The 12,669-nt window shown below is 40.0% G+C and overlaps 1 protein-coding gene across 4 annotated transcripts in view; it reads left to right on the forward strand.

Annotated features, from left to right (window-relative positions):
* The window catches only part of SHROOM2 (shroom family member 2), a 125,930-nt gene that overhangs the window by 45,118 nt on the left and 68,143 nt on the right, over positions 1 to 12,669 (forward strand). For all 4 annotated transcript variants that reach the window (XM_061459887.1, XM_061459882.1, XM_061459883.1 and 1 more), the window contains exon 2: positions 6,478 to 6,629. In XM_061459887.1, the coding sequence (XP_061315871.1) occupies positions 6,478 to 6,629 (152 nt within the window). The remainder of the gene's footprint in view (positions 1 to 6,477; positions 6,630 to 12,669) is intronic.

Genomic DNA, 12,669 nt, shown 5'->3' on the forward strand with positions numbered 1-12,669 from the left:
GGAAGGCAGAAAGATAAGCCAACCTTGTTGAAAGAGTAAGGTAGTTGCAAAGTAAAAAGCCTTGAACCTTATGATCGTAAAGATTACATTGTCAGGTCGTATTTTTCCTCTTGGAAGTCTATTCCTGTTATCAGTTTGAAAAGATAAAATGTGAGTTGTTTCTATGCATAACTATTCTTATCATGGTCCATAGTAGCTGAAAGTACAAAAATTTAGACCTGTAAAAAAAGCTTAATGTTAACCGCATAATAAACCTCCTATATATATAATCAGCCATAAGTAAACTTGCACAAGCAAACATGGATAAGCTAACCCTTTCAACAAACTTCTCGGGTAGGAGGTGTGTTAAGTAAACTGCACATAGAGAAAGAAGTTCTCTTTTGGCCTTCTGGCTATGTTTGATTTTTTTTCTTTTTCGTAGCACAGGTATGTGCTACTTTCATATGCAGGTTATTTTGTCATTTTGGAAAACAGATAGGAAGGCTTGTTTAAAAGTGGTGCAAGATGGGTTCCTCTGAGTTTGAATGCCATTGGCTGCTGTGAAATGCAAAACCAAACTCTTGGGTAAAAGTAAATGGGAGTTATTTCTCAGTAATTCTTCAGTAAGATATGTACAGCTTGTCTGGAGGAATGCTATACTAAGTAGCAGCAGCGGGAAAATACCGAGATATTGATGAGGTGCTAGGAAAAAAAATACCAAAACCTGAGCTATGCTTTGAATATGTTACACTGGTGTGAGGGAGGGACTGGGGTTCCCCAGGATCAAGACCACAACAGCTGGCTTCTTCCACTGCGTCTACTTGCAATGACTCCCTGTTCTACTCTTGTCTTGGCCTTACTCTTAACTCCAGGGTCCATTTTTGTTTTGCTCTTGCCTGGATGCCAGCCTGGGGTTGTCAGGACTGTAAGGGCTAGGAAGCTTCTGTGACTCACTTGTGCTGCCCTGGAGGGCTCTTGCATAGAAAGAGCCCCAAGACTACACTTTGTAGCTGTTTAGTTACTCTATGGAGGTTATCAGCAGGCCCAGAGGCCTGCTGGTGTGGGTTATGCAGGTTTAAAAGCTCTGGATATGCTTCTAAATGCTATTGTGGTAAATCGGACAGTGTTGGAAAAATCAAATTTTATTTAGAAGCTGTAAAATGTTCTGTCAAAGCTTAGGTACTAATAGCAAAAATCCATCCCTGACACTAAGCAGCACCTCGTTCCTTTTCCTGATACATTACATCTATGCTTTCAAAGCATCGAGGTGGTGTGTTTGGGGTTTTTTTGGTTGATTGTTTTTTGTTGGTTGTTGCTGGTTTTTAATTCTAGTACAAGTGTTCAGCTTCTATGGCTGAAACAATGGATTCACTTTGAAAAACAACTTAGAGTGACAGATGTTTAAAAACCTACAAATCTACATGAAGTCTCTCTTCCTGATACTTTTCATCTGGAAATTATCATTGGTTTCTGGGGGAGAAGATTTGTTAAATTTTTAACTTCAAATCCTTCAATTGGCCCTTAATTTGCTGACCTCATAATGGCCCTATGATATAAATAGTCTAAGATACAACAACAGTATCCTCTTAGAAATAGTAACTGATTTATGATCAGAAAGGTCTTCTCACAGGCGAATAGTAGATACTGTTTTGAATGTAGGTTGAAATAAAGTAATAATCAGTTTACATATATGTATTAATTTTTAAAAATGGAAAATGATGGGTGTTTTGCCATACTTGCTAAGCACTTTGGTTTGAGGAACTCTGCAGTTAGCTTTCAGCCTCAAGTCAAATTTTTATAGCTGAAATAAATCCTCCACAAAAAATGGTCTAGTGGAAGTGACTGCAAGCCTTTAATCAAAACAGTAGAATGGACACAAATATAAAAATGGAATAAATACTTGAAGGACTGTAGCAAGAGGTACCTTTTCAAAATATGATGCTTTCTTTAAAACAAAACCCCAAAACAACAACAAAAACATTGCTAGTCATGATTCCAAATGTTTAAATACAACAAATAAAGAGCAATTAGAGGGGCCATGATAGACTCCATCTTACTGCTAAACTCTACCCTTTAAAAGATTGATTTTTAAGAACTAGCTGTTGACAGAAGGCAGGGCTCCTGCCCACCTGACATCTCTCTGTTGGCGCAGCGCGATGGGGGACGCTTTGAAAGGGCAGGTGGCCAAGGTGGCTTTCTTGCCTGTTCAGAGTTTCTGTGGCTTGTATGTTGGTTCCTCAAAGTTATGCAAATGTCAGGCTTGAAGCGTAAAGGTATTTCTCCTGTGTTTTAACTCTGTGCAAATCAAAATAATTAACACTTCCTGCATTTTACTTGTTCTGAGGATCTCAGATTGCTGGTGTTTTGAATAAATTTGTAATAGGTGCTCATAAGACAAACAGCCAGAATTATTTTTTTGGCAGTGCAAGAAGTGAATTACGATAAAATAGTTTCATGGCTGATAACAAAATGCTGATAAATGGCGCTGTTTTTTCCTGTGTTTGTCTCCCAGAGCTGTCCAAAGAGAGCAGGGACAAGAAACTGTCGTCATTGTAAACAAAACTAGATCTCTCCTGTGACAGGGCATTTCCCCAACCTGTCTCCTGCTTGTTTATACAGGTGCCTATAGAGGAATGTGGGTATTTTAAGTAAAGTGTCAGACCTGATAAACACAAGAGTGAAGGGGTCACATTCTAGAAATGGTGCTCACCGTCAACACTGCAGCATTTTAAAGCTGCAGGTATAGGCCATTATTTTCCTTTCCTCATGTATTACCAGCACTGGGCATACAGACTTGTAAGCATCCTTTGAATGTGTTTGTGTATTTAGCTGCTGGGCTTTTCTCCATGGTTCAGCTCTTCCTCCATTTCAAAGTTCTCTCATTTTCACAGGAAGAATTTCACATACCAGGGTTGCATATGTGTTGTTTTTAAAATCACATGCTTTTTTATCCTGTTATCTACATCTGCATCTTGTGTAAGTGTCTCTTCCTGTTTTGTGGATATGATATTTTATAAGCAAAAATAAATTTTGGAAGACATGACGATTAATGTAGATACCATTGTGGCGGCAGAAGTCTGCGGCTCCAATCCTCTCTGATATAAGAATCCCAAAGTTTCCCTTTGCTCTTGGCCATGGGGGGTCATCAGGGACAGCAGGGTGAGAGTTGGAGACTGTCTAAACAGATGCTTTTCGTCAACAAACATCCTTTTCATCTCCTTTGAAAACACATTTTCTTGGTAGCAATATCAACATTTCTGCTAAGGGTAGGAAGTTGTGGTGTTTACTTTCATAGTAAAAGGGGTATGTTTTTTTTAATACATACTGGAATCATGGTTTGAGGGCGTTTCTAGAACTCTTTGCTTATCCATGGTAGGCAGTGTTAAGTATACCTGTCTTTTGAAAAGACTGCCATAAATGTCTGCCATTTATAAGAAAATGTGGCATTGATAGTTTTTATTTTATGTGCCTTCTGATTCCTGCTATTGCTATAAAAATGTTGAGATGTATACTTTATGGACGTTCAGTTCCTGCAAGTACTACAGACTGATCCAGAGGGGTTGTTCAGGGTTATGTCCAGTCACATCAGCCTGCTGACAGCAACTGAAGCAGATCTCTTCTTACTGACTGTTCTTGAAAGACTTGGTCTTAAAATGACCATCTCCATTTTCAAGGCTTCATTTTCAGCTATTTATTTAGTTTTTAAGGGCACCTGACATTCAGAAAGAAATGCCTGCTATTTATGTAAATAATATAGGCTTTAAACTAGGGCTTAAGTCCTGAGTACAGCATAGCTGACTCTGGAGATGGTGTGTGAAATACATTTTTGGTTGAAATGTGTAAATTAGTTGTGAAATTTTCAAGTGTATTTGATAGTTCTAAAATATTTAGGGGTTTTGGTGTTGTGGTTTTTTCCTTCCAGTGGAGGTCTGATGAGATGGCAAGTTTCTCAAGGGGTGAATAAATAAAAACAATAAATGGTAAAACTAGTAAACAGGAAAAGAGAAAACCTGAGAGAGAAGCTGGAACAGACTATCCAAGTTTGAGCAGAGGAAGCATGTTTTTGAAGAGGTCTTTTCCTCATGGATTTTTTGGCTGTGTTTCTTACATGTGTGCAAAGCCTAATGCCTTTTTTCAGTCATGACATAAGTACTTCTGGTGTAACTGAAGAAACTGTGTTTTTCCTGTCTAGCTAAACTTTCCCATTTCCACTTAAACATGCACTGCCAAGTGGAATCACATTTATACAGCCATTCTGGGATCTGAGTACAAAAGATTTATGTTTAGGTTTGTTCAGCTCAGGGAGACTTTTACTGTGAATAGATGTGTAGTTTTTATTCTCCTTGGCTGCAGCTGATATGGAGGCAAGGTGTTAAAGAAAGCCACTTGAGTTTAATGAGAACAGCTTCAGCGTTATGCTTAGGTTTTGATTTTGTAAGTATATTTTTTTTTTCTTTTTAATGTTGCTTTGGACAGCCAGAGTCTCTTGGAAAGCTTGTGCTGTGTGGAATGTGTAGTCTCCCTGCTGAAATTAAAACTCAGAGGGGGTAACGGAATACTCTCTGCTGTCAGTGCATTGCCAGCCTGAAGAAAAAACAAACATGCCTACTGAGAACAATGAACATTCCTTGAAACCCTAGGAGACTGGTTTGGTTTTTTTTTTTTTAAGACAAAAAAAAAGATCCTGGTTTTGTCTTCAGGCCTAGGTGGTAGGGCATAGGGGCTTCTCACCCTTTATTATTAAGTTGGTGCCTTGCCTGGAGTGTAAGTGCCACAACTGGTTGGCATCTATGTTTTGGAGTGTAAAATGTGTCCTCCTAAAAGATACTCATACCCTTCTACCCCATTTGATCTCCTGCCTACAGTTCTGGTGATTCAGCTGTGACTTTCATTAATGTTTTTGCACTGCTTTTCTAACCTATTGGGCTTCAGACCTCCAAACAGTTTACTAAATAGTAGCCCAGAAATGCATCTGAACACTTGAAAGACTTGCAATAGTCTGTTAGGAAGCTTGAGATGCATGAGCCTCAGGTTGCCCGTTTCCTTTTTCAGCTCTGACTTAAAAGTTCCTTCAATGGCAGCCACTCTTGACATCCCTGGATTGAAATCTTTCCTTGCATATAAGCCATTTCCAATGCTGCTCCCATGTTTTCAACTTCACTGAAGATTGGCAGTGATAATTCGGTATTCTCGTAAATTCTTGATGTTCAGATGGTATGCAAGCAGGTCAGAGGGCAGGTAATAGCTTGAGAACTAGATATATAATGATGTAGAAACTTGCTCTGTCTTTAATTATCTGTGTTTTTATTAAGATAAGTTCTAGAAATAAAGTTGCCTGATTAGTATTAATAATGAACTTTTTAGAATGGGATATAAGACTAAGCATTTTTCATAGTATTCTTTTTGGCTTAGATTTACAGGCCTGAAGATTTTTAAGAACATTTATCCTGAACTTGCATAAAGAGAGCTCTTATCTGCTTGCAGTGAGATTGCTGTGGTGTATGAGATCATCCTAATGTACTTTCATCAAGAAATATTGCTTTTTTTATTAGGTTATTTGAGTTATACTTTTGTTCCTGGAGTGTTCCTAAAACTTTTACTGTGAGCTTCAGAATTCATGCAGTTAAGTTTCCTCTGGATTTATCTTGTTGTTGATAGACTTTGGTGCCTCAGAAGATGGCAGTTCTTAGTGCCTGACGAAAATAACTTTATTTTCTAGACCAGCTTGTTAAGAATTTGGGGGCTTCATTGCATGCCAGATTTCTGGAGTTGGTTGTCTATATGGTTAATACTATTGGTTACCTTCTCTAGAGAACCAGATTTTAAGATGCCTGCCCAAAACTCTGTTTGCAAGCACGATAACCTGTACAGTATTGAACACATCTCAAGATCACAGATGGTTTTGATTCCTAAATTTCCATCAAGTTTTCTTGCTTTCTCAGGACGCTTCCTCCCTTCCATTTCTTTCCTGTTCTAATTGTGTCTGTATCATTACTCTTTCCTTACACCATGGACAGGTTAGGGTTGGAAGGGACCTTAAAAAGCATCCAGTTCTAACCCCCCCTGCCATGGGCAGGGACACCCCCCGCTAGATCAGGTTGCTCAAAGCCCTGTCCAAACTGGCCTTGAACATTGCCAGGGATGAAGCAGCCACAGCTTCTCTGGGCGACCAGTGCAGGTGTCTCACAACCCTCATAGTGAAGAAATTCTTCCTAATACCTAGTCTAAATCTACCCTCTTTCAGCTTGAACCCATTCCCCCATTTTCTGGTCCTACATGCTCCTGTAAAAAGTCTTCCTCCAGATTTCTTGTAAGCAGCCTTTAGGTACTGGAAGACTCTTATAAGGTGTCCCCTGAGCCTTCTTTTTAAATTACTTTAAGCAGTTAATTATTGTATTAATTACTGTGTGAAACCAATACTGAAAGCTCATTAACTTATTTTAAAGGTGGCACTATGCAGCCTCAATAATTCTACTGTTTGATATGCTTTTTCTTCAGATTGAAGATGGGAGCAAAGCTGCAGCTGTGGACAAGTTACTGGCTGGGGATGAAATTGTTGGCATCAATGATGTGGGCCTCTCTGGCTTCCGACAAGAAGCGATTTGTCTGGTGAAAGGTTCACACAAGACACTGAAGCTTGTAGTAAAAAGGTAAGATTGTGTTGTTCAGCTGAAAATATGTTCTGGGCTATAAGCTACTGGGCAACTAAATTTGCCAAGGCTTGGCGAGGTAATGACTTTCATTCAGTGCTATTAATGTGCATATTGTATGGTGTTACCTCCTCCTCAAACACAGGCCTTTTATGGAAGAAGATGTGGGGAGAGGTAGCCCATTAATCAGAGCAAGAACTGAGGCAGCATATTCTGTGAATACTGTTGCAATGTGGTGAGTTGGGACTCTGTTCCTTTCTGTCCCGCTGAAGTGCAGCGCCTGAAACGGGCTGTCCAGCCCTCCCTGCTTCCCTGCCTTTGGTTTGCAGACATGGGCAATGCTTTTTAATGTGTTTTCTGTGCAGGCCAGTTGTGTTGTGAGGAGTGGGTTACATGGGAAGCATTTGAAAAAGCATTTTCCCCACTTAGTGAAAATATTTGAGGTCTGAAGTATTTCTTACGTGGTTTCAGTAAGGACTGCTTTCAGTCAGTTACTAGTGAAGGGGAAAAACTGAAACAGTTTATCAAAACAGAACACATTTCTGTCATGGAAACTATTTTGTCATTTTGACTTAGGACTTCTAGGTTCACACTTTATTAGCTTGCATTAAGTATAAGTTTCATAAAATAATTTTGACAAAAGTGAATAAATGTTAAAGTAGGTTAAATCTTGTAACTTCTAAAAAAATCCTCAAACCGGGAAATTTGAATAAGAAAATTTTTGCATTAATTTCCTACTCTGATAAATCAGAACCTTCTAATGAATTTCTTTTATCAAGTTACACCAACCAGTCTTTCATGTGAGGATTTTGGGTGTCTCTGTTAGAATACTTAAAAATAAATAAAAAAAAATTCATAAAACGGAAATGCTGAGAATTGGGGTTTGACAGGTATGATGATCCAGTCTATAAATATAACCACTGTTTGAGGATGTCTTAATGAGGACTGTCACAAAAGCATGGTTTTCACCTTTGGTTTAAGAAGGGCATTTTTGACAGAAGGAATTATGGGAACCTGAATCTCTTTCACAGGTGACAGTTTATATCCTCAATAGCTACCAACAGCTACTTACAGAAGCTCTCCCAAAATTTTTGTAGCACTAAAGCTAATAAAATGCATTCACAATTATTATAAATCATTATGTTCAGCAGTTTCAACTTGTGCTGGCTATTCCAGTAAAAGCACTTTTGTTAGCGGAGGTTACATCAGCTGTTTCTGTCACAGAAAGGGGGAACTTCAGGGTTGACAAGTTTTATAGACATTGAAGAATCTGCCAAGACAGCTAGTCTTAATTACTATGAAAAACTTCAGACCAAGTGGAAAGAGTCCCTCTTTCTTTGTGCTTTTCAGTTTCATGGTGGTAACTTGCTCAGAATCTGTGAATTCTGATGCATCTTTGCAAATGACAGAATATTTGATGCTGAAATATCCCCAGGAGAGACACAGCTATGCTATTCTTGTCACCCATGAGCACTTCACGCATGTGATTTTAGAGAACTTTCGTACAGCTCATCAAGCGCCGATTTTTCTGCTGGGGATTTGTAGCCATTCTCTGTAGGCAACGGAGTCCCGTTGCTATGCATGCCTGTGTGTGGTTTGGTGCAGAGCTGATAGATTTTCATCAGTCCTTTCTCATCTCTCCTCTTTTTCCTTCCCTAGCACATGGGCAAAAGCAACCCAGCTCTTCTAGCCAAGAGGCTGAAATAGTGGCTGTTGTTAGGGAAAAAAAATTGTCTTGAGTTCATGAAGACTTCCATAGCTCCCAAAACAGGCAGGAGTGTTTTGGGTCATTGACAAGCCTGAATATTAGATAAAATTTCCTAAAACTTACTGAATGAAATTAGCCAGGGTTTTTGTCTGTGGTTTTTCAACTTTGCTCTTTGTCTTGGAAAGTTGCCTTAGGACATCAGTCCTTTGACAGTCAGAAACCTTTTAGCACCCAGTCTCATTTTATTCTTGGCCAGCTTGTTCTCATGCACTGCTGTCTGTGTGCTGAAATAGCTTTTCTTTTCCTGTTGGAAGTTCAAAGGATGCAGGTTTTTATAAAAGCCTTGTTGCGTGCTTTCTTTCAGAAGTTACGGTTTGAACAACAGTATTGTTTTGTGTTGTTTGCCCTAAATCTGAGGCTGAATTTTTATGAGTGCTTTAAACAGTCCTGTCTTCAAGCAAACTACTTGTTTAGTCTTCATATAAGCACTCCTGCAAGTCTGGATTGAATTGGATCAGGGAACTGCTCTGACTGCAAAATTACTTGGGGAAGTAGGTTTTCAGCTGAATAGGACCACCAGTTTTCAGAGGCAGTCTGCACTTTAATTAATTACAGCAATCTTGAAATGGCTGCCTTAGAATTTTTAGACCATTTCAGTCTTATTTAGATCCACCCTTACTGTTCTCTGGGGAGACTGAGGATAGTTCCACAATTCCCTTTCACTGAGTGACATATAAGGTGCAAGTACTGAGCTGCAAGTCGTTGTAGCAGCTTTTTGCCGACTTGCCCTGTGTCCTTTGTCTAGCACTGTGGTGCTTCTCTATAGCACTGGTTTGACATTTTATTCCCTATGGGTGTCAGTGTGATAATCTGAAGCACAAAATAGACAAATAGTTTGAAGTTCAACAACTCAGTCCTGAAGATTAAAAGAATCTTTGCTTTAATCCTTGCTGTCTGTGAGAGTTAGCTTTTGAAGCCAAGATCTAGGTTTTGTGTTGAAATTTTTTTTTCCCCCCAGGGTTGTTTTTCTCCAGTCATCCTGAAGTGAAAAGCAAACTTATTTTAAAACTATCATGATGTGGAAAAACTGTTTTATAACAAAATTATTCTGAAAATTAGAGAAGTTGCTTCCTATTAATGTCAGTAACATTAATCTAGAAAATCAGGTTTTACTTGTCACTGCTGAGAAGTGTGTCCATGTAGAATTCCTCTATATGGGTCACTCCTTCATGCAGTAATGCCGCATCCTGGTCTAATATTGATCTAACTGACTGTACCTGGGAAGCAGTAGGGCATAGTGGTTTTGGTTGAGAAGTCTAATGCGCCTACAGCCAAGATCAAGTGAAAAAGTTTTGCTATAGTGAGTAACATTTCATTCATGATAATTACCATTGTGCCTGTGGCAGAGGTTTCTCAAGGGGCTAGTGTTCAGCAGTGGTAGCTGGCTTCCACAAAATTACTTTTACCCACTGTTTTTTAAAGAACCTGATGCTTGACTTGCATAGGGAAAATAACATTGGTCTCTACATAAAAGTGCTTGCGGTGCTAAATACTCAGCATAAATGTGCTGGCTGTCAGCATGCATGCTTTGCTGCATTTTTTGGAAATGTTGCACAGTTGTGGTCTAAACCAAATCAGGACTGTGCAGCTGGCTCAACAACAAACATGATGTTTAAGGAGCTTGCATATATTGACGGTTGAACAAGTGCAGTGTAGTTTTGGTTTTAGATTAGGAGGGCTTGGGAGGCTTAGTGTTGTTTCCTTAAGTGGATTTGTCAAAACAACACATCTAAATTACGTACTAGTTCTTCAGTGTAGTTCTGAGTTGTTTCCTGAGTAGATTCCTTTCTTAGGGAAAGGGAAAGGAAACTCCTTATGGTGTTTCTTACAGGAATTGAATGTGAATGTCTTGGTTTTGAAAAGATGTGGGCATGTCTGTATACACACATGTAGAATTGCTGTACGTATTGATACTGAAGTGATTACAGTATTCTGTATGATTTAGCTGTTCTGCATACACTTCTAACTTGAATTCCCTTCTCATTATTAAATATAATCTCTCCTCCTTTGCACAGGTTAGACATAAGTGTATACCACAAATCCATGAAAGTCTGGAATAGTTTTTCACTCTGTATTCATGAGACACATTAAACTGTTAAAAATTGGCACATAGGTGACACTTCCATTTGTGGTTTATGAATGTTAAAGAGAGGGTGGGATTATATGGCCTTTGGGAGCCACCCTAAGAAGTTATGTGGGGTTGTCCTGTTGGCTGATTGAATCATCTGTTAGTGGCAGTGGAAACAGATGGGCAAGAGAGGGAGTAGCCATGGATGACTTTACCCTCAGGGTCTGCTGATGACAGGAAGCTGGACTGTCAGTTTAACTTGACCAACTGTGCATGTACTGCCAGTGCCTGACAACCAGCCTTAAAGCTCTGGAGTTGTTCTGGCTGTGTCACGTATGCATGCGAGTGGATGTGTTTTCCTTCACATAGCATTTCATTTTGGTGCCTTTATGTGGCCGAAGTGCAAGCTGGTTTTGCAATGCTGAGGTATCCTGAGGGACTGAGGAGGGAGAGTGGGAAAGCAAACACTTCCCATCAGAAGCATTGTTTGAGTGCTGAAATTTACTGTGCAAAATCTTAATAAGGGAAGTGAATGTTGTGATACCTGAACTACAAACACCTGGACATGGAAAGTTAGGGTAATTTTTATTTGCATGGCACTTCATGAAGACAGCCAGCCGTTTAATTGAAGCACAGTACAAGAGTGTTTAATGAATGTCACAAGGGCTCCAAGGGTGTTCAGTATTGCCTCAGAGACCTAAGACCTGAGCAGAAATCTGGGAATAAAAATGTGACAGTCAGTTATAGTGTTCAGATGGGAGATCACTGAATTTTTGCCATGTTCTGAGTGGAAACATGCTCAAGACCACCAGTGACCTTTCTGCAGCAGGTACTGTGTAACTCACCAAGGGGATCCATTCTTAACCTATCTGTGACTTGTGGAGCAGCTAGCTGTGCTCTTAGTAGCTCCCTGTGGCTGCAAGAGTACTCTGTGAAAGTTGGCAATATCAGTATCAATATCATTTGTGAGATGACTTGGGAAGATCAGGGATTTGTGTTTCCTGTACAGTTAAAATACACTGATGGAGGACCACAAGTTCTGCCTCTTGCTTGTGTCTGGTCACATGATAGTTCTAGTTTTATGGATACCAAAATAGTTAGTATAGGAAACAAGTAGAAAAAAGTATGTAGTTTTGCAGATTTTAAGCAAGTATTGTACATATTTAATCCACTGCTATGGTTAAATATTGCTCAATAAACGAATGCATTTGTGGAGTACCACTGTTGAGTAGGATTAAAATCTATTTTGCTGATAAATTTGATTTCATTGCTTCTGGAACTAGTGTTTGCTACGGCAGAACGAATATAAGTGATTTCTCTTTTGCTGCCCAGTAGCCATAATTCTTCCTTTCTAAAGATTGACCTTGTCCTTAACTGACCAAGAACAGATTTTTGTTGTTTTTTTTCCTAGTGCCTGTATTTTCAGCCAGACTTTAGAAATGGGCAGGGAACTGCAGTAGGGCTTTCCAGGGCTGTATCTGCATGCACATTCCATTGCTGTAAGAAGAAGGCAGGTTTGATAGCCCCTCGCTACCCTTTTTTCTTGGAATTAACAGGAACAGCATGTACCTCTGCAGATCTTCAGGATACAGACTTTGGCAGTGGATATTTGTAACAGATGCACACAGCTTTGGAGTTGAAGGCTTGAACATTTCTGTGTGAGTGCAGTCAGTGGAAGGGCTGAGCTGTTGAATTCCCATTTTGCAAATTAACTTGAGAACTGGGTCAGTGTGCTGCTGTAGGCCCACTCTTCTGCTCTGAACAGGATGGCTGGTTTTAAATATGTGCCAGATAGAATGGCCTGCCAGCCCCTGATGCCAGCCAGGTCTTGTGATGAAGAGAGGAGCAAGCCATGTGTGTCAGGATATGTGACAGGGCATCACCAGGCTGCCGTCTCTGTTTCTCTCCTTTGGTGCTGCTGGTGAGCTATGATGGCTCACAACAGGATGGCAGGAACCAGATAAGCACAAGCATAACACATTGTGTGAATTGCACAGCACCTGCAGGCCTGGTTCAGGAGCCCTTGGGGTGGATAACTTGTGTTTTAAGGAGTGCCTAGCAATCCCAGCAGGATCCATCCTGAAGGAGTGTTTAGTAGAACAACCACCAAATAAGCTGTTCTGTATGTGCATGCTCAGTGGGGTTCTGCAGGGGAGGCCAGCTGGCATGGAGCTCCCCTCCCTTCAGGCATGCCACCCGCCTCC

The sequence above is a fragment of the Pezoporus flaviventris genome, unplaced genomic scaffold (assembly GCF_033815535.1).
Source record: "Pezoporus flaviventris isolate CSIRO_AGI_PZ_B2104156 unplaced genomic scaffold, CSIRO_AGI_Pfla_v1 ptg000030l, whole genome shotgun sequence".
Lineage (NCBI taxonomy): Eukaryota > Metazoa > Chordata > Aves > Psittaciformes > Psittacidae > Pezoporus > Pezoporus flaviventris.